Source organism: Triticum aestivum, chromosome 5A, assembly GCF_018294505.1.
Source record: "Triticum aestivum cultivar Chinese Spring chromosome 5A, IWGSC CS RefSeq v2.1, whole genome shotgun sequence".
NCBI classification, from domain to species: domain Eukaryota; kingdom Viridiplantae; phylum Streptophyta; class Magnoliopsida; order Poales; family Poaceae; genus Triticum; species Triticum aestivum.
In genome coordinates, this window is record NC_057806.1 from 707,342,100 (window position 1) to 707,364,915 (window position 22,816).

At 43.9% G+C, this 22,816-nt stretch overlaps 1 protein-coding gene across 1 annotated transcript; it reads left to right on the forward strand.

The window, feature by feature from the left end:
* Positions 1 to 2,463: 2,463 nt before the first annotated feature.
* LOC123108563 (uncharacterized) lies at positions 2,464 to 5,689 on the forward strand. Its single transcript, XM_044530332.1, has 3 exons — positions 2,464 to 2,818; positions 3,534 to 3,751; positions 4,899 to 5,689. Exons 1-3 carry the CDS (start codon positions 2,599 to 2,601, stop codon positions 5,598 to 5,600), a joined length of 1,140 nt encoding a protein of 379 aa, XP_044386267.1. The 5' UTR covers positions 2,464 to 2,598; the 3' UTR covers positions 5,601 to 5,689.
* The last annotated feature ends 17,127 nt before the right edge of the window (positions 5,690 to 22,816 follow it).

Below are 22,816 nucleotides of genomic sequence, written 5' to 3' on the forward strand. Positions count from 1 at the left end.
CCATGCCAAGTGCCTGAAGATCCATCCGATCGACTCAATTTCACACTAAAAGATAATTACCATGACGACTGCATGGAGGTTTACCAAGGGACTTAAACCCTCTGCCAGACTCATCTAGTCCGATAGAGGCTCGGGGACTACACCCAGTGGGTGCACTCAGCATGCCCCCATTGGAAGAGAGCTAAAAAAGATTGCTCGAACAAAATTCTGAGTAATCTGTTACTCCATGCAAGACCAGTACAAGATCCTCAAGTACTGCTCGACTTCCGAGTCGAGGAGGAACAAGCTAGACCAATACCAGATCCTCAAGTATTACTCGACCTCCGAGTCACAGAGGTACAAGTTCGATCAGTACCAGCTAAGAAGATTTTTAGTTCTCTCAGACCCCCACCGACTACCCGCAGTCGACGGCGGTCTCGGGGACTACACCTAGTGGGTGCACTCAGCGTGCCCCCACTGGAGTAATCTCCACTCGATACGGCCTGACCGGTTCGAGTGACGAACAATAAACAAACAAGTTCTAAGGCTCCCATCGACTAACCAAAAAATTGCTATAAGATGAGTTTAATGCTCCTCCGCGGACCTGTTTTGAGCCTTCTTTTAGGACTCAAAACGTGAAACTCATAAGTTTGGATCTAGAACCGACTCGTATTGACGTTCCTTCAGGATAAGAATGGCATCTCTCTGAGAGAGCAATCCATGCGTCAATCTTGTTGCAAAGATTTAATGACACACCCATACTCTGATCATGAGTTAACCTCTTCGAGATATGAACGAATGTCACCAAATTGCTCCTCGCGGGCACTTACCCCAGATCAGTCGGGAAGCGCAGTGCTGGAATCCATTGAGATTTTGTTCAAACCTTGGTTGTCTGAAAGCATGATGATAGGTACCGAGTATTTCTGTAATCACTCAGGCCAAACCGTGTCTTTCACAAACTCGTTCTACAAAATCGCAATCGATTCGGGGGCTAATGCCGGGGATACACATAACAGGTAGGCCCACGAAGGGAAGAAATATTATAAAGCATGGGGTCCACACAACATGTGGGTCAAGATAGACCTCATACAGTGTACTATCCACTCGGACATATCAACGTACTGTCCACTCAGAAGATAGTCAACCACTTGGTGGTATGGCTCACTCGGATATGCGAAGACCAAGCAGTCGGCAAGGCATTCGAAGCATTATTCTCATAGTGGAGGTTTCGTAGTGGGTTGACATTATGTCATTCATGCCCCTCTTTGTAACATAGGAGGTGAGGGGGTGGCGCACTCTATATAAGCCACCCCACCACTAGACTAGGCAGGTTCTCATTCTTCTCCCTCTACTCTCTCGCCATTAGTCTCAGGACATAGCTTTGACATGGGGATCCGTTCCTCTCTCTCTTATTGTAATAATCTTCGGATACATACTCAGATAAAACAAAGTCTCTCCAGAGCACGAGATGTAGCACTGTTATCTCCACCGCGAGAGGCCCGAACTCGCTAAAACCACCATGTCACCCATATGCATCTCGATAGATCATGCTCCTTTACCCTATCCCTTATTATTGTCGGAATCGTTCCCACGACACCGGCGTCGTGCTGAGCCAGACGGGCGACACGCGAACCCACTCGCGGAGCTGTCCGGTCCTCATCGCCCCTGCTCTCCTCCAGAGCGCATTGTGTCGCCGCTTCTAGCATGGCCTGGTAGGCCGCCTTCTCCTCCGGCTTGACCTCTGGGGCCGGCGGGGGATGCTGTGGTTGAGCTGCACGTGGCGGCGGCGCTCCTCCTTGTGCACCAACGCCAACCAGACCTCCCAGTTGGGAGAGTCCGCCATGTAGGCAGGGAGCCGCTGCTGCTCGGGTGTCAGGAGCTCGCGGTTCCAGTGCACCTCCTTGGCATGCGCCCGCGTCGACTGTGGCACCGCCGACACCGGGATGCGGTGCATGTCCAGATGCGGCCGTGGCGCAGGTGGACATCTGGACAGGGCATCGGCTAGCGGTATTGTCGGTGCCACCGCGCATGGTGCACATGGATGTACAACCGCTCCCTTTGCCGTGGAGGACCGCCGCGTCGAGGAGGTGCGCCGGACAAGCTGGCGTGAGGGTAGAGCTTCGCCTTGCTCTTGCCGAAAAACCACAGGGCAAGCTAGGGTTTGCGGTCGTCGGCGAGGGAGCACGCGTGACCAGATGTGGACGGAGAGAGGAAGTGGATGAGCCCCCCGACATGCTTGCATTGAAAAAGGACGGCGACTCGCGGCTTCTACCCACTTCCAAGCGGGTCTAAGGAAGGTGGCCACGTTTAATACGACTGGGCGGTGGTTGGGCGGCAGACATGTTGGGCCGCGGAGGAGCGGAGGGCTCGAACCGGGCTGCCGGCCCAGCAGCTTAGGTGTATGGGTGTCAGGGACGGACTCTCTCACGTCGCCCCTTTCCTATAAAGAAAAAACTTCTAAACGAGAGGGCTGGTTGGCCCAAGCAAGAAGGGCCACCTATTCTTCTTCACCTCCATCCTGCCCCTCTTGCCTTCTCGTTTAGGGTTTTCTTCTTCGCTCATAAAGCAGATCGGCTAGGAGAATCGAAGCGTAGGAGAGAGGGCCGCGGAGGAAGGGCGATGGCGACCAGGATGTCAAAGGAGGAGCTGGCGGCGTATCAGCCGAGGCCGGGGGTGCGCTGTGAGAAGGCGGCGGCGGAATTCTTGGCGAGGAGGAAGAAGGAGATGGAGTCAGAGCCCGAGGAGTCCCGCACCGACCTGAACGCGTACGAAGCAGGCCTCTACCATGTTTTCTGGGAGCAGATGTTCGGCAAGGACGGCGGCTCCTACGAGGACATCAGTAAGTAGCTTCCGACCTACTCCCTCCGTCCCATAATATAAGAACATTTTTGGCACTAGTGTAGTGCAAAAAACGTTCTTATATTATGGGACAGAGGGAGTAATTTCTTGCTGGCCGAAAGAACTTCTATAAAACAACAAAACATTAGCTTTGTTCTAGTTTCTTGTGCTGGAAGCTTATCGTGTTGAAAACTTTATATTGTAATACTTTTAGTGCTGTGTTGAACCTGGGTTTAGACCAGAAGACCTGTTTGAACTGCTGGTTTCATTTTAATAAAATGGAACCGCGGGGGGACTCCCCTTTGATCGAATTTTTTTTTAGCTTTGTTCTACGATTCTGATGTTTGTACCTACCAAGTTTTGTTCTGTTCTAAACATCCTTTGAATCAAAACTTCAAAAGTAATTGCTGCAACATTAGTCAGAATGAACAGAATAATCAGTCAAGTAGGTACCTAGCTAGCTAGCTGCACCTCGTGTTAATCTTGTAGCTACCACCGTCACATCGACATTCAAAATATACATTAACACCATGGGCGTGCTTGACCTTCTTGCTGTTGCTGGTGGTTTTGGTCTGGTAGTTGTTGGCTGTAAACCAAACGTACACTTCGACCTTTTATCTCGCAATCTCCGACCTAATTGCTTGTTGATCGTGTGCAAGAAATTAAGAGGTAATGATAAAGCTAAGTGAGACTAATTTCTTAAATCAATTTTTCAGCGATGATCCCTCCCATGGCTTTCACTGATCGCGGCTGCAAGTTTGCCGACCTTCAGTCCACTATACAGATTTTTTCCATCAAAGTCAAGGAGACAACAGGAGGGTTGAAGTGGCCGTTGGATGTCTACGGTATGGTCGCTGTCCGTGATGTGGTCGATCACAATCGAAATGTGATCTTCCATCGTGAGAGGGATAACTGCCAAATCATTACCACAGAGGTTTTTTTATATTTGTACTTCCATCCATGAATGCTATCTGTTTTACAAGAGGATCATTATGCGATTGTTTCTAAACTTAAAGTATTAAATTTTTTTGGTAGGCTCTATTAAGATGAAATAAACTTGTTGTTATACAAATTGTTGGTATAATATTAACCTGTATAACCTTTTTGGCTTCATTAAGATGAAATACACATAATCCTAAGTCCATCAGCATTGAGTTGGTGTAATGTTTTGTACTTGTACGCCGAATTCATATGCTTTAAGATGAAATACACATAATCTTCTTTTGCATTAGTTAACCTATTACTGTTTGTTTAAAATAGTTTCTTTCACCGTTTAGAGTTCTTGATGACTTAAACATGTTTCCTGAACCAACTCTAAATTATTGGCTTTTGCCTCTCAGTCAAATTCTGCTCACCGTAGGTTACTTTTTGTGTCTGCTAGCTTCTCATTCAAGTCAGTAGGTTTAAGTTCCACTTGATAAATGAGTTGTGTATCCGTGGACAAACTCTATCAACCGTAGAGCAGTGACTAGTGACTACAACAATTATGAGTGTTATCTTAGGAATTCCATGCTCTTTACATTTGCTGCTGGGATGGCAGACCGTTAAACCATACTTGGTATTTGTTTTTGTAATATTATTTTCCGTACTTGATAGTTTTTTTGTGTTCTATTCTTATTTCTTACTTGAAAGTGTTTTTATCATTGCTTGTGTGACATCGACTTTAAGATTTTTAGTATACACCTGAACAATATGGGTGCTTCCAAGCTACGGTATTATTTTCTCCCATATTTATGCTATTCACCTGAAGCGATACTTATTAATATTTACCTCTTCTTTGGCATCAGTTAACTTATTATTGTTCGTTTAGATTTCCTTTGAACCTTTAAGGTTCTTGAAGATTTGAGAACGCTTGCTCCTGGTCAAATTCTGCTCATCATTGGTTACATTTTGTGTCTGCTAGGCTTCTCATTCAAGTTACTAGAATTAAGTTCCACCTTATAAATGAATTGTGTATCCATGGACTAACTCTATATCAAATAGATTTGTCACATTTCAATATAGCCTACTAGCCTTCGAGTCTTATTATTTATGAATGAAACATTGTGATAATTTATTTAGTTATTACATGTTTCATGCAGGATCCATATCTGGCAGTAACAGGTCCTACTCGAGCTGTTGTGGTGTCTGTTCATCCTATATACTTTGATGTGAACCTTAAAGTGAAAGGTGACACAAAGTCTGAAGACAAAGATTTAAGCTTTCTAGCAGCCTGTTACAGCAGTAACGGCCCATGGGCATCCTGCTTGTTTGATCGGGCTTGGACCAGCAAACTCAGCACTCTAAAGTTTACATTCGGCCACTTGGTTGACTCGGTGGAGGCCACAGTGAGTGTGAAACTCATTAGAGGGACGTGGCCCCATGGTTATCGAGGCGTCTTTACTGTTGAGACCTCCGGTATTCCTGGAAAGGTCATGTTGCTACTGGATTCTTGTGATGGCAAACTACCCGTGGATGGTGATGGTCGGGTGAAGCTTTCACGTCGCGTTGTTTGCGTTGAGTTTGTTCAGCCTTTGGATGGGCTTGGTAGGGCTAATTTAAGAGTTTCGGTGGAGGCACTGTGCATCAGTGGGAAGGATAAGGATGAAAAGGTCAAAGGGAAGAAAGATAATGTGAAGTTTGGGGTGGATTTTTTGCCCAAGAAAAGGGGTAGAAGCCGGCAAATGATAGAAATACTCTCGTGTGAGATTGAAGTAACTGTTGTATGGTCTCTTATGTCGACCTTCAAGAGCAGCTATAAGAGGGCCATCGCAAGTCACCTAGAGAGTCTAAGTTTTATTTAGTGGTTGTTGGAAGTTAGCTGTGAGAAGTAACTATCTGTTGGAAGTTATGTTTGTCATATCTATGTTATCATGTGGCATGTATATATGCACTTATTAACCTAGTAGTGTAGTGGTTGTTTAATTGATCCAGTTGGCAGCTCATTCTCTCTTTTTTTTTTTGTTTAATTGATCCAGTTGGCAGCTCGTTCTCTTATCCCTATAGTAGTTAAATCTGTTGTACCAACTAAGCTGAATTATGTTGGAGTATAGTAACTAAGGATGTAGTGTTCTTATGTATCATGGTGGTGGCATGTATGGGCAGAGTTAATTGATCCCCTCGGTATCTGTCCATTATTTTACGGTTATCTTTGGAACGTTCCCTATGGAGGAGGTCCCAGGGAACGCCCCCACAGCGGTTTGATGCAAATCACACGGTGGTATCATGTTGGTGTTATGAGTATGGTGAAATGTTTCCATTGTACAGAAATGCTTGGACTAGACCTTGTATACGGTAGTGGGAGGGAGAGCTTGTGCAGTAGTAGTATTCTTAGTTCATACTTTTGTTTTACCATCACTCCTAGTTTATACTTGTTCGCCCTGGGATTGGCAACTTTTGCCTTGGTCCCTAGCCCGGGGGAAAGAGAGAAAAAGAGTTCCACGATTCCGTGTTCATATACAAAGCACATCGTGTGATGGTGCTTCCTAGGTCTTTGGTGGGCTAGTTACAAGAGACCGTGCTAAGTGTTGTTATTAATATGATGGGGCGTCCCAATTGTCTTAAGAAAAAAATTCATACACAAAGCCTTCATGGTTACGTGACATAAGGACTGTGGTTGGCAACCCTGTTATCTTATTTGGTTGATTCAAGATCAGGCCAGGCCAGGTCATTGCTGGTAGATGCTAGTTAGTTCATGTGCCCTTGGTGATGTAGAATCTGTCGATCACACCTAAGTTTAGCAATGACAAAAGGCTTCATGATTTGTTAAGTTAAGAATGCGCTTCGCGTCAAGTTTCATATAGATGTGCACATTTCAGATTCTGCGGCAGTTTATAGGTAATATTTTCAGGACAGAGTTAATACGACAAATCCACGACTAACAGTAACACACAAGCACTAACAAAGTCCATTTCCTTCATTAGTGTACGTACAACATATTGCCTCTCGTTTCCCTTTTATCCCATATATGTTGTCTATCTGCAGTTCTTCATCGCATACAAAAGACAAAGAATATTTCCTCAAACTCATAAAAAGGAAATAAACTGCTCATGCCGCCTCTGTTTCGGTGCAACAGGTTCAGTGCACTATGTACATGTAGAGCTAATGTATCATTGTATCCAACTCTGTCTTTTCGCATCATCTCCGCAGTTCATGGAGGAAGAAGAAGAAGCGCACCTCTCATTTGTGACAATGAAACCGGGCAACGTAAACAAACTCCTCGCTCCTCAGACCACCCCCCTTCTTGCACCTGGACTAGAATCACCATGAACATCGATAAATTATATTGACAAGCTGTGAGCCTTGAATGTTAATCACACGATGCCTTGTTCCTCCACGCAGCAATGGGCTTCGGAAGGCTGTCGAAGAGCGGTTTTGGAAGGCTGTCCAGCAGCAGAATCGGGAGAGGCAGAGCGAAGGCGTCTGGTTTCAGGTTCCACTTGCTCCTCAGCCACACTGAAGGGATGCTATTGCCGAGTCCTGGAACTCCGGGGTGCTCGACGATGTCCTGGCGGCGAGCAGGCCATCGCCATATGAAGGCACCAGCCCGCTCAGTTTTTGGCAGGCCGGCACAGTTTCAAGAATGGGTCCAAGGTGGAATAAGTTGTACTCTCTCCGTTCCTAAATATAAGTCTTTGTGTAGATTTCATTATAGACCACATGCGGATACATATAGATGCATTTACAGTGTAGATTCACTCATTTTGCTCTGTATGTAGTTTATAATGTAATCTCTATAAAGACTTATATTTAGAAACAAAGAAAATATGTCACAAAATTTATATTGTTGGATTCATATTTGAAAGAGGTTTTCAAAGATATCATTTTTATGTTATATAACTTATTTTTTGATAGTGAAATTAAATGTCAGAGTTTAACCGAAAATACAAGGGAGATTCAAAAACCAGGACGGAGGTAGTAATTGTTACTCCCTCCGTTCCAAAATATAGCGCCCCCACGCTTTTCGAGGTTTAACTTTGACCATAAATTTAACCCACGAGACCGACTGCGGCGGGATAAAAAATTATATAATTAAAAACTTTTTTTGAATACGAATTCATTGGTATAATTTTTTCGCCCGCCGCAGTCGGTCTTGTTGATTAAATTAATGGTCAAAGTTGAAGCACGGAAACCGAGGACGCGCTATATTTTGGAACGGAGGGAGTATATTGTAGTCAGAGCATCAAGTGTGTACCAACCAGCAAGGAAGTCCACCATCGACCTTTTTCAGATCCAAGTGGACCAGGCTACTAGCAGAGAAGTCCACTTGTAATATTCAGGCTCGGCATAGTAATCAGCAGTCACATGGTGTGATCATTAAACTAGAAACAGCAACTCGGGAAGTGCTATGATTGCATATTGTATAGTATCGATGAAAATATGTCTCCCTGTAGAATAAAATTCAGCCGGAGGGCTACCACGCTTCCTATAATCCTACTTGTGTTCTGTCGGTGCCGCCATGATACTGTTCACTTGTGATTATGCTTTTGTATAAGTACATATGACAAATCCAGGACATGTGTAGAGTGGGCATTGAGTGCAACTGTGCAAGCATGTGGAGCACATTACAGCTGTCATGCGTGCACATGCAAGATCCCATTTTCGTCCTTTCATCCTTTGCTTTCACTTGATGTTCCCAACGCCACCTTGCAACCGAGTGGGCGAAAACCGGCCCCTTTGGAAGGTTCCGCAAAAGCAGAGCACAATTGCCACTTGCCACTAGGTGTCGATGTCATCGGTTGATAGGTTTTTCAGCAAGGCCTCTCTCTTTTTTTTTTCAGCAAGGCCTCTCTCGACAGGATCTAAGGAGCCATCAATTCTCTTTTTGCTTTAATAATGCATTGTTTTCATGATATTTCTACCATATTGTTTCTAGTCCCACCTAGCTGTTGTCCGGTGTCATAGTTACGAACAGTTCTGAGAGAAACACTCCCTCGAGCCCCCGTGCGGCTGCACCCTTTGTTTCGGTGCAAATGGGTCAATATGACACGAGGCGGGGTAACGAAAGACCCGCAGTACGGAATGACAACCGTGGATCTCAACAATCTTGCGTACGCAGACGAGCCATTCGTCCTAGCCAATGATGTGGCGCGGGTTTTCTATGTGAAGGACATGTCTACTAAGCCGAGAAAAAGAAAAGATAAGGAAGCGAATACATTATACGATGAGCAAAAGCGCCACATAGTTTTTTCAGGAAAAAGAAACATCGAGAGGGTGGATGACAAGACAGACATGTCAGAAGATTATGAAAAGTTCGATGAAATTGCTTCATTCAGAGTGAATATTGACCCGAGCATCCAGTTAAATGATGAAGATTGTCCATGGTTACAGCGCAAAGGGACACACGTGAAGAAAAAGTTTCACACCCAAAGATCCCACTCTGGGATGTGATCGGCTTCACTGTCATCACTTTCTTCTATAGTGAGTTTTCGTACTTGTATATCTGAAAAGTCCCACTTTGGACAAACCGTGAGGAATCTTTGTAATAGTTAGGGTGCTTATGTGTTTTGGCACTTGAAACGTGTACTTTTCTGCTTCGGACAAACGTGCACCTTTCTGACGTCATTTGCTATTTTTCATGCATTTACTGATTTTTTTTGAACTAAATGACCCTGAAATTGAAAAGCACTACAAATGAACTCTGAAAAGGTTGAAAGATGGCATGCTATCATCATTTCACCCACATAGCATGTGCAAAAAAGTTGAAAGGGTTACGGCAAAAATTGGATGCACTTCGTGTACAAAATGGACACTCTCTTTCGAAGTATCAAGGTTTCGGACAAAAACTCATATATTACAAAGGCATTTCATTATTTTAAACTTATTTCAACTCAAGACTTTTTGTCCGTTCAATATGCACCATTCAAAGCCACGTCACCAATTTTCAACCCTTTCTGACTTCATTTGCTATTTTTCATGTATTTACTGATATTTTTAAGCTAAACGACCTTGAAATTGAAAAGCACTACAAATGAACTCTAAAAATGTTGAAATTTGGCATGGTATCATCATTTCACCCACATAGCGTGTGCAAAACAGTAGAGAGGGTTACAGCAAAAACTGGATGCACTTCATGTACAAAATGGACAATCTCTTTCGAAGTATCAGGGTTTCGGACGAAAAATCATCTGTTACAAAGGCATTTCATTTTCTAAACTTATTTCAACTTCAGACTTTTTGTGGTTCAGTATACACCATTCAAAGCCACGTCATCAATTTTCAACCCTTTCTGACTTCATTTGCTATTTTTCATGCATTTACTAATTTTTTTGAGCTAAATGACCCTGAAATTGAAAAGCACTACAAATGAACTCTAAAAATGTTGAAAGTTGGCATGGTATCATCATTTCACCCACATAGCGAGTGCAAAACAGTAAAGAGGGTTACAGCAAAAAATGGATGCACTTCATGTACAAAATGGACAATCTCTTTCGAAGTGTCAGGGTTTCGGACGAAAACTCATCTGTTACAAAGGCATTTCATTTTCTAAACTTATTTCAACTTCAGACTTTTTGTGCATTCAGTATACACCATTCAAAGCCACGTCATCAATTTTCAACCCGTTCTGACTTCATTTGCTATTTTTCATGCATTTACTGATTTTTTTGAGCTAAATGACCCTGAAATTGAAAAGCACTACAAATGAACTCTGAAAAGGTTAAAAGTTGGCATGGTATCATCATTTCACCCACATAGCATGTGCAAAAAAGTATAGAGGGTTACGACAAAAATTGGATGCACTTCGTGTACAAAATGGACAATCTCTTTTGAAGTATCAGGGTTTCGGACGAAAACTCATCTGTTACAAATGCATTTCATCTTTTAAAATAACCTAAGAATTACCAAAGAAAATATAATGATAAAACACACTAATATTAAACAGCGGAAAAAAGAATCACTGAAAAATCTATTTTTAAAGTTAAGTTATTCACAAACTAGTGATTCACACAAATTTCAAATAATTCAAATTTAAACTATTCAAATTTGAGAACTACTGGCATTAACAGAAATTTTGCAATTTTTTGTACCTAAAGCAAAAATATTCACAAAGAAGCTCCAAATACAACAAAAACAACAACTCAGAAATAAAATAAAAGAAATTAAATAAAGCGGAAAAGAAAAAAACTAAATTAAAAAAGCCCGCCTACTGGGCCACAACGGCCTGCATACGACTAGAAACCCAACCTGTAGTTGGGCCAAGATGCAGGCCCGCAAGGCCCAGTAGGCCCACAGGGCAGCGCGGCAGAGTTAGGCCCAAAAGCCTGCTATAGAGAGGAGCTCGAGAGAGCTACCACACTGGGGCTTATAAACCAGTGCGGACACCCCTCAGCTAGCGAGGTGGGACTAAACATGCCGCACCACACCTGTGCCAGCGCATCCCTTTAGTACCGGGTCGTGGCTCCAACCGGTACTAAAGGGGGGTGGGGTTAATACCGGTTGGAGCCACCACCCGGTACTAAAGGGGTGCGCTTCCCGCCGCTTGGCCTGGCCAAAACGGACCTTTAGTACCGTTTGGTGGCTCTAACCGGTACTAAATGTCAATCCTATATATACAGCACTTCAAAAAAAATTCAGTTTCCCTACGTTCTTCCTCTCTTTCCTCCTCTCTGCACCCAACGCGTCGCCTGCCCCGATCGACGCCGTCGCCGCCCACGCCGTCGCCGCCCCCAACACGCCGCCCACGCCATCCCCCGTCGCACCGCCCGCCGTCCCCGACGTGCCGCCCACCGCCCCATCACGCACCGCCCCTCCCTCGAGCTCGCATACCGTCCTCGTCGCCGTCGCCGCCCCCGACGCCCCGCTGTGAGCCCCTGCCGCCATGTTAGATGAATTTTACATATAGAAATGCTACTTAGTTATAGAAATGTTAGATGAATTTTAGTTTTTTATAATTTTAGTTATAGAAATGTTAGATGAATTTTACATATAGAAATGTTACTTAGTTATAGAAATGTTAGATGAATTTTCTGTTTTTTTTATAGTTTTAGTTATAGAAATGTTAGATGAATTTTCCGTTTTTTAGTTTTTTTATAGTTATAGTTATAGAAATTTTAGATGAATTTTAGATATAGAAATGTTAGTTAGTGTTGGGTTTCATAGTAATTTCAGAAAATTTCCTACGCTCACGCAAGATCATGGTGATGCATAGCAACGAGAGGGGAGAGTATGATCTACGTACCTTGTAGATCGACAACGGAAGCGTTTGGTTGATGTAGTTGTACGTCTTCACGGCCCGACCGATCAAGCACCGAAACTACGGCACCTCCGAGTTCTAGCACACGTTCAGCTCGATGACGATCCCCGGACTCCGATCCAGCAAAGTGTCGGGGAAGAGTTCCGTCAGCACGATGGCGTGGTGACGATCTTGATGTACTACTGCAGCAGGGCTTCGCCTAAACACCGCTACAATATTATCGAGAACTATGGTGGAAGGGGGCACCGCACACGGCTAAGAATATGATCACGTGGATCAACTTGTGTTTCTCTGGGGTGCCCCTGCCTCCGTATATAAAGGCTAAAGAGGGGGAGGCCGGCCGGCCATCACAGGGCGCGCCAGGAGGAGTCCTACTCCCTTCGGGAGTACGACTTCTCCCCCAATCCTAGTTGGAATAGGATTCGCGAGGTGGGAAAAGAGAGAAAGAGAAGGAGGGGGGCGCCGGCCCCCTCTCTCCTTGTCCTATTCGGACTAGGGGGGAGGGGCGCGCGGCCCAGCCCTGGTTGCCTTTCCTCTTCTTCCACTAAGGCCCATTTAGGCCCATATAGCTCCTGGGGGGGTTCCGGTAACCTCCCGGTACTCCGGTAAAATCCCGATTTCACCCGGAACACTTCCGATATCCAAACATAGGCTTCCAATATATCAATCTTTATGTCTCGACCATTTCGAGACTCCTCGTCATGTTCGTGATCACATCCGGGACTCCGAACAACCTTCGGTACATGCATAAACTCATAATATAACTGTCAACGTAACCTTAAGCGTGCGGACCCTACGGGTTCGAGAATAATGTAGACATGACCGAGACACGTCACCGGTCAATAACCAATAGCGGGACCTGGATGCCCATATTGGCTCCTACATATTCTACGAAGATCTTTATCGGTCAGACAGCATAACAACATACGTTGTTCCCTTTGTCATCGGTATGTTACTTGCCCGAGATTTGATCATCGGTATCCTATACCTAGTTCAATCTCGTTACCGGCAAGTCTCTTTACTCGTTCTGTAATACATCATCCCGCAACTAACTCATTAGTTGCAATGCTTGCAAGGCTTAAGTGATGTGCATTACCGAGAGGGCCCAGAGATACCTCTCCGACAATCGGAGTGACAAATCCTAATCTCGAAATATGCCAACCCAACATGTACCTTTGGAGACACCTGTAGAGCTCCTTTATAATCACCCAGTTACGTTGTGACGTTTGGTAGCACACAAAGTGTTCCTCTGGCAAACGGGAGTTGCATAATCTCATAGTCATAGGAACATGTATAAGTCATGAAGAAAGCAATAGCAACATACTAAACGATCGGGTGCTAAGCTAATGGAATGGGTCATGTCAATCAGATCATTCAACTAATGATGTGATCCTGTTAATCAGATGACAACTCTTTGTCCATGGTTAGGAAACATAACCATCTTTGATTAACAAGCTAGTCTTGTAGAGGCATACTAGTGACACTTTGTTTGTCTATGTATTCACACATGTATTATGTTTCCGGTTAATACAATTCTAGAATGAATAATAAACTTTTATCATGATATAAGGAAATAAATAATAACTTTATTATTGCCTCTAGGGCATATTTCCTTCAGTCTCCCACTTGCACTAGAGTCAATAATCTAGATCACATCGCCATGTGATTTAACATCAATAGTTCACATCTTTATGTGATTGGTTCACATCTCCATGTGACTAACACCCAAAGGGTTTACTAGATTCAATAATCTAGTTCACATCGCTATGTGATTAAGACCCAAAAAGTGATCATGTTTTGCTTGTGAGAGAAGTTTAGTCAACGGGTCTACCACATTCAGATCCGCATGTATTTTGCAAATTTCTATGTCAACAATGCTCTGCATGGAGCTACTCTAGCTAATTGCTCCCACTTTCAATATGTATCCAGACTGAGACTTAGAGTCATCTGGATCAGTGTCAAAACTTGCATCGACGTAACCCTTTACGACGAACCTTTTGTCACCTCCGTAATCGACAAACATATCCTTATTCCAGTAAGGATAATTTTGACCGTTGTCCATTGATCTACTCCTAGATCACTATTGTACTCCCTCTCTTAACACAGTGTATGGTATATAATAGATCTGGTACACAGCATGGCATACTTTATAGAACCTATGATTGAGGCATAGGGAATGACTTTCATTCTCTTTCTATCTTCTGCCGTGGTCGGGCTTTGAGTCTTACTCAACTTCACACCTTGTAACACAGGCAAGAACCCTTTCTTTGCTTGATCCATTTTGAACTTCTTCAAAATCTTGTCAAGGTATGTGCTTTGTGAAAGTCTAATTAAACATCTTTATCTATCTCTATAGATCTTTATGCCTAATATGTAAGCAGCTTCACCGAGGTCTTTCATTGAAAAACTTTTATTCAAGTATCCCTTTATGCTATCCAGAAATTCTATATCATTTCCGATCCGTAATATGTCATCCACATATAATATCAGAAATGCTACAGAGCTCCCACTCACTTTCTTGTAAATACAGGCTTCTCCAAAAGTCTGTATAAAACCAAATGCTTTGATCACACTATCAAAGCGTTTATTCCAACTCTGAGAGGCTTGCACCAGTCCATAAATGGATCGCTGGAGCTTGCACACTTTGTTAGCTCCCTCTGGATCGACAAAACCCTCCGGTTGCATCATATACAACTCTTCTTCCAGAAATCCATTCAGGAATGCAGTTTTGACATCCATCTGCCAAATTTCATAATCATAAAATGCGGCAATTGCTAACATGATTCGGACAGACTTAAGCATCGCTACGACTGAGAAGGTCTCATCGTAGTCAATCCCTTGAACTTGCCGAAACCCTTTTGCGACAAGTCGAGCTTTGTAGACAGTAATATTACCATCGGCGTCAGTCTTCTTCTTGAAGATCCATTTATTCTCAATTGCTTGCCGATCATTGGGCAAGTCAACCAAAGTCCATACTTTGTTCTCATACATGGATCCCATCTCAGATTTCATGGCTTCAAGACATTTTGCAGAATCTAGGCTCACCATCGCTTCTTCATAGTTCGTAGGTTCATCATGATCTAGTAGCATGACTTCCAGAACAGGATTACCGTACCACTATGGTGCGGATCTTACTCTGATTGATCTACGAGGTTCAGTAGTATCTTGTTCTGAAGTTTCATGATCATTATCATTAGCTTCCTCACTAATTGGTGTAGGTGCCACAGAAACAGTTTTTTGTGATGCACTACTTTCCAATAAGGGAGCAGGTACAGTTACCTCGTCAAGTTCTACTTTCCTCCCACTCTCTTCTTTCGAGAGAAACTCCTTCTCTAGAAAGTTTCCGAACTTAGCAACAAAAGTCTTGCCTTCGGATCTGTGATAGAAGGTGTATCCAATAGTCTCCTTTGGATATCCTATGAAGACACATTTCTCCGATTTGGGTTCGAGCTTATCAGGTTGAAGTTTTTTCACATAAGCATCGCAACCCCAAACTTTAAGAAACGACAACTTTGGTTTCTTGCCAAACCACAGTTCAGATCGTGTCGTCTCAACGGACTTAGATGGTGCCCTTTTTAACGTGAATGCAGCTGTCTTTAATGCATAACCCCAAAACGATATTGGTAAATCGGTAAGAAACATCATAGGTTGCACTATATCCAATAAAGTATGGTTATGACGTTCGGACACACCATTATGCCGAGGTGTTCCATGTGGCATGAGTTTGTGAAACTATTCCACATTGTTTTAATTGAAGACCAAACTCGTAACTCAAATATTTGTCTCCGCGATCAGATCGTAGAAACTTTATTTTCTTGTCACGATGATTTTCTTGCATCTTTTGGCTTCAATATTATGAATATGTGTATCACTACAATCGAGATCCAACAAACCATTTTCGTTGGTGTGTATGACCATAGAAGGTTTTATTCATGTAAACAGAACAACAATTGTTCTCTAACTTAAATGAATAACCGTATTGCAATAAACATGATCAAATCATATTCATGCTCAACGCAAACACCAAATAACACTTACTTAGGTTCAACACTAATCTCGAAAGTATAGGGAGTCTGCGGTGATGATCATATCAATCTTGGAACCACTTCCAACACACATCATCACTTCACCCTTAACTAGTCTCTGTTTATTCTGCAACTCCCATTTCGAGTTACTAATCTTAGCAACTGAACTAGTATCAAATACTGAGGGGTTTCTATAAACACTAGTAAAGTACACATCAATAACATGTATATCAAATATACTTATGTTCACTTTGCCATCCTTCTTATCTGCCAATCACTTGGGGTAGTTCCGCTTCCAGTGACCAGTCCCTTTGCATTAGAAACACTTAGTCTCAGGCTTAGGACCAGACTTGGGCTTCTTCACTTGAGCAGCAACTTGCTTGTCGTTCTTCTTGAAGTTCCCCTTCTTCCCTTTGCCCTTTTATTGAAACTAGTGGTCTTGTCTACCATCAACACTTGATGCTCTTTCTTGATTTCTACCTTCATCGATTTCATCATCATGAAAAGCTCGGGAGTCGTTTTCGTCATCCCTTGCATACTATAGTTCATCACGAAGTTCTACTAACTTGGTGATGGTGACTAGAGAATTCTGTCAATCACTATCTTATCTGGAGGATTAACTCCCACTTGATTCAAGCGATTGTAGTACTCAGACAATCTGAGCACATGCTCACTAGTTGAGCGATTCTCCTCCATCTTTTGGCTATAGAACTTGTTGGAGACTTCATATCTCTCAACTCGGGTATTTGCTTGAAATATTAACTTCAACTCCTGGAACATCTCATATGCTCCATGACGTTCAAAACGTCTTTGAAGTCCCGATTCTAAGCCATTAAGCATGGTGCACTAAACTATCAAGTAGTCATCATATTGAGCTAGCCAAACGTTCATAACGTTTGCATCTGCTCCTGCAATAGGTCCGTCACCTAGCGGTGCATCAAGGACATAATTCTTCTGTGCAGCAATGAGGATAAACCTCAGATCACGGATCCAATCCGCATCATTGCTACTAACATCTTTCAACACAATTTTCTCTAGGAACATATCAAAATAAACACAGGGAAGCAACAACGCGAGCTATTGATCTACAACATAATTTGCAAAATACTACTAGGACTAAGTTCATGATAAATTTAAGTTCAATTAATCATATTACTTAAGAACTCCCACTTAGATAGACATCCCTCTAATCCTCTAAGTGATCACGTGATCCAAATCAACTAAACCATGTCCGATCATCACATGAGATGGATTAGTTTCAATGGTGAACATCACTATGTTGATCATATCTACTATATGATTCACGCTCGACCTTTTGGTCTCCGTGTTCCGAGGCCATATCTGTATATGCTTGGCTCGTCAAGTATAACCTGAGTATTCCGCGTGTGCAACTGTTTTGCACCCGTTGTATTTGAACGTAGAGCCTATCACACCCGATCATCACGTGGTGTCTCAGCACGAAGAACTTTCGCAATGGTGCATACTCAGGGAGAACACTTCTTGATAATTTAGTGAGAGATCATCTTATAATGCTACCATCAATCGAAGCAAGATAAGATGCATAAAAGATAAACATCATATGCAATTTAAAAAATATGTGACATGATATGGCCATCATCATCTTGCGCCTTTGATTTCCATCTCCAAAGTAATGTCATGATCTCTATCGTCACCGGCATGACACCATGATCTCCATCATCTTGATCTATATCAATGTGTCATCATGTGGTCGTCTCGCCAATAATTGCTCTTGCAACTATTGCTATTGCATAGCGATAAAGTAAAGCAATTATTGGACGTTCGCATCTTATGCAATAGAGAGACAACCATAAGGCTTTGCCCAGTTGCCAATAACTTCAATAAAACATGATCATCTCATACAACAACTTATATCTTATCATGTCTTGACCATATCACATCACAACATGCCCTGCAAAAACAAGTTAGACGTCCTCTACTTTGTTGTTGCATGTTTTACGTGGCTGCTACGGGTTTAAGCAAGAACCAATCTTACCTATGCATCAAAACCACAACGATAGTTTGTCAAGTTGGTGCTGTTTTAACCTTCGTAAGGACCGGGCGTAGCCACACTCGGTTCAACTAAAGTTGGAGAAACTGTCACCCGCAAGCCACCTATGTGCAAAGCACGTCGGGAGAACCGGTCTCGCATAAGCGTACGCGTAATGTCGGTCCGGGCCGCTTCGTCCAACAATACCGCCGAACCAAAGTATGACATGCTGGTAAGCAGTATGACTTATATTGCCCACAACTCACTTGTGTTCTACTCGTGCATATAACATCAACATATAAAACCTAGGCTCGGATGCCACTGTTGGGTTTCGTAGTAATTTCAAAAAATTTCCTACGCTCACGCAAGATCATGGCGATGCATAGCAACGAGAGGGGAGAGTATGATCTACATACCTTGTAGATCGACAACGGAAGCGTTTGGTTGATGTAGTCGTACGTCTTCACGGCCCAACCGATCAAGCACCGAAACTACGGCACCTCCGAGTTCTAGCACACGTTCAGCTCGATGACGATCCCCGGACTCCGATCGAGCAAAGTGTCGGGGAAGAGTTCCGTCAGCACGACGGCGTGGTGACGATCTTGATGTACTACTGCAGCAGGGCTTCGCCTAAACACCGCTACAATATTATCGAGGACTATGGTGGAAGGGGGCACCGCACACGGCTAAGAATATGATCACGTGGATCAACTTGTGTTTCTCTGGTGTGCCCCTGCCTCCGTATATAAAGGCTAAAGAGGGGGAGGCCGGCCGGCCATCACAGGGCGTGCCAGGAGGAGTCCTACTCCCTCCGGGAGTAGGACTTCTCCCCCAATCCTAATTGGAATAGGATTCGCGAGGTGGGAAAAGAGAGAAAGAGAAGGAGGGGGGCGCCGGCCCCCTCTCTCCTTGTCCTATTCGGACTAGGGGGGAGGGGCGCGCGGCCCAGCCCTGGTTGCCTTTCCTCTTCTTCCACTAAGGCCCATTAAGGCCCATATAGCTCCCGGGGGGGTTCCGATAACCTCCCGGTACTCCGGTAAAATCCCGATTTCACCCGGAACACTTCTGATATCCAAACATAGGCTTCCAATATATCAATCTTTATGTCCCGACCATTTCGAGACTCCTCGTCATGTCCGTGATCACATCTGGGACTCCGAACAACCTTCGGTACATGCATAAACTCATAATATAACTGTCATCGTAACCTTAAGCGTGCGGACCCTACGGGTTCGAGAATAATGTAGACATGACCGAGACACGTCACCGGTCAATAACCAATAGCGGGACCTGGATGCCCATATTGGCTCCTACATATTCTACGAAGATCTTTAGCGGTCAGACCGCATAACAACATACGTTGTTCCCTTTGTCATCGGTATGTTACTTGCCCGAGATTCGATCATCGGTATCCTATACCTAGTTCAATCTCATTACCGGCAAGCCTCTTTACTCGTTCTATAATACGTCATCCCGCAACTAACTCATTAGTTGCAATGCTTGCAAGGCTTAAGTGATGTGCATTACCGAGAGGACCCAGAGATACCTCTCCGACAATCGGAGTGACAAATCCTAATCTCGAAATACGCCAACCCAACATGTACCTTTGGAGACACCTGTAGAGCTCCTTTATAATCACCCAGTTACGTTGTGACGTTTGGTAGCACACAAAGTGTTCCTCTGGCAAACGGGAGTTGCATAATCTCATAGTCATAGGAACATGTATAAGTCATGAAGAAAGCAATAGCAACATACTAAACGATCGGGGTGCTAAGCTAATGGAATGGGTCATGTCAATCAGATCATTCAACTAATGATGTGATCCTGTTAATCAGATGACAACTCTTTGTCCATGGTTAGGAAACATAACCATCTTTGATTAACAAGCTAGTCTAGTAGAGGCATACTAGTGACACTTTGTTTGTCTATGTATTCACACATGTATTATGTTTCCGGTTAATACAATTCTAGCATGAATAATAAACTTTTATCATGATATAAGGAAATAAATAATAACTTTATTATTGCCTCTAGGGCATATTTCCTTTAGTTAGATGAAAAGTTAAGGAATTTGATACTTTTAGTTATATATATATATATGTTAGATGAATTAGATATATAAATGTTAGATGCATGATTTTTTTAGTTTTTTATACTTATAGAAATGTTAGATGAATTTTAGATATATAAATGTTAATTAGATATATAAATGTTAATTAGAAATGTTATATTTTTAGTTTTTTATACGTGAACGATGCCCGGCCCGCATCCTCGCCGTTGACCCGTTCGCGACGACGTCCTGCTTCAGAGGAGCCATGTCCGGGATTGGGCTCCACCGGGCTGGCACTGGGAGGTGCTACCTTCAGGGGCACGCCACTTGGTGAGGAACCCGGCCCCGGGTCCCGTTGTCGACCCTGAGCTCTTTTGGTGGCGTTCGGTGGGCCACTTTCGGTGCGGAGGAAGCCGGCCCCACCGGAGGTGGTATGTCGCCGTGTGAGGGAGGAGGGCGAGCACATCCGTCGCTACATGGCTGCTATGGACGTCAGGTTCTCCAATACCTGGCAGGTTCTTTTGGGATCTCACCCGACCTATGATCCTGTGATGGTTCCTTCTCTTTGGATGTCCACCGCCCGCGCCTCAGGAACCGTGAGTGAACTAGATTATTCTGTAGTATTCGACATATATTAGCTAGCTAGCTAGTGATGTATTCGATAATATTCGAGACGATGTATTCAAGATTATATATATTATTTGATAATATTCAAGACGATGTATTCAGGATTATATATATTATTCGATAATATTCGAGACGATGTATTCGAGATTATATTCGATGATGCATATTATGTACTATTATTCAGTTTTTCCTTATTGATTGCATGCATGCATTGTAATTTGAATACTAAATTGTTTTATATTTCTTCTGGATTAGTTAAATGAAAGCTATGGCGGACAATACCGGCAAAGAAGGAGAAGAGGCCCTGTTCGAGATCATACGCTCCCCTCGCCGGTCAGATGATCAGAATGAAGAAAATGACGGCTCCCAATATCTGAATAATACCGGGGAGGGTGATATGATATTCGATCAAGACGACTGAATTGATGAAGTCCAGAACTATGATTATGATGACGAAGAAAATGTTGATCTTGAAATAACAAAGACCGGCGAGGTATATTTATATAAGCAGGCATCTGGTGATCATCTCATGTTTTAAATGATTTGTATATATATTAATGAATTGATCTTTCTTATTTCAGCCCTCCTGATCGAGCAAATCTTCTACAGGCAGCAGGATAGTGCGAGGCCCGGCCAAAAAGTTGAAGGAGGGCATAAAGTACAACATCGATGCCATCAAACCTAATGGCGAACTAAGCGAGCCTAAGAACATTGCGAACAAGTCCGTTCGTCAGTGCGGAGTTCCTGTGAAGGACCAACTCCCGATCTCCATTCAAGAATGGAAAGAGCAAGCAAAGCCACATCCAGATCTTACTTTTGTCGACCAAAGAGCAAAAGATCAGCTTTGGGAATCTCTCATGGGACATTTCACCCTACCCAATCATTTCACAGATGCAGATGTGCAGAAAGCCAAGGACGCTGTGACGATGACATGTACCTAGGGTAGTGAGGGAATCCTGGATTAGGGGGTATCCGGACAGCCGGACTATAACCTTTGGCCGGACTGTTGGACTATGAAGATACAAGATTGAAGACTTCGTCCCGTGTCCGGATGGGACTCTCCTTGGCGTGGAAGGCAAGCTTGGCAATACGGACATAAAGATCTGCCTCCTTGTAACCGACTCTATGTAACCCTAGCCCCCTCCGGTGTCTATATAAACTGGAGGGTTTAGTCTGTACAAGAACAACAATCATACCATAGGCTAGCTTCTAGGGTTTAGCCTCTCTGATCTCGTGGTAGATCAACTCTTGTAATACCCATATCATCAATATCAATCAAGCAGGAGTAGGGTTTTACCTCCACCGAGAGGGCCCGAACCTGGGTAAAAACATCGTGTCCCTTGTCTCCTGTTACCATCCGCCTAGACGCACAGTTCGGGACCCCCTACCTGAGATCCGCCGGTTTTGACACCGACATTGGTGCTTTCATTGAGAGTTCCTCTGTGTCGTCATCGTTAGGCTTGATGGCTCCTTCGATCATCGATAGTGATGCAGTCCAGGGTGAGACTTTTCTCCCCGGACAGATCTTTGTATTCGGCGGCTTCTTACTGCGGGCCAGCTCGCTTGGCCATCTGGAGCAGATCGAGAGTTACGCCCCTGGCCATCACGTCAGGTTTGGAAGCTTAAACTACATGGCCGACATCCGCGGAGACTTGATCTTCGAGGGATTTGAGCCCCTGCCGAGTGCGTCGCACTGTCACGATGGGCATAATTTAGCTCTCCCGCCGAACAGTGTTCAGGAGACCGCACCTGCAACCGCTCCGACCTCAATTCGGAGCCAATTGCGCCATCCGTGGGCGGGTGGTTAGACCCCTCCACGAAGTCCTCAGCCTCAACGACGATCGAGCCGAACACCAGCCTTACCCTTCGCGAGGCCCGTGACTCCAGATTGCCGGACTCTCCTCCGGACTCCGAACCACCCGCGCCCCTGCCAATCGAATCCGATTGGGCACCGATCATGGAGTTCACCGCTGCAGATATCTTTCAGCACTCGCCCTTCGGCGACATACTGAATTCACTGAGGTCTCTCTCCTTGTCAGGAGAGTCCTGGCCGGATTATGACCGGCAGGATTGGGATGTAGATGACGAAGAAATTCGATGCCCACCCACTACCCACT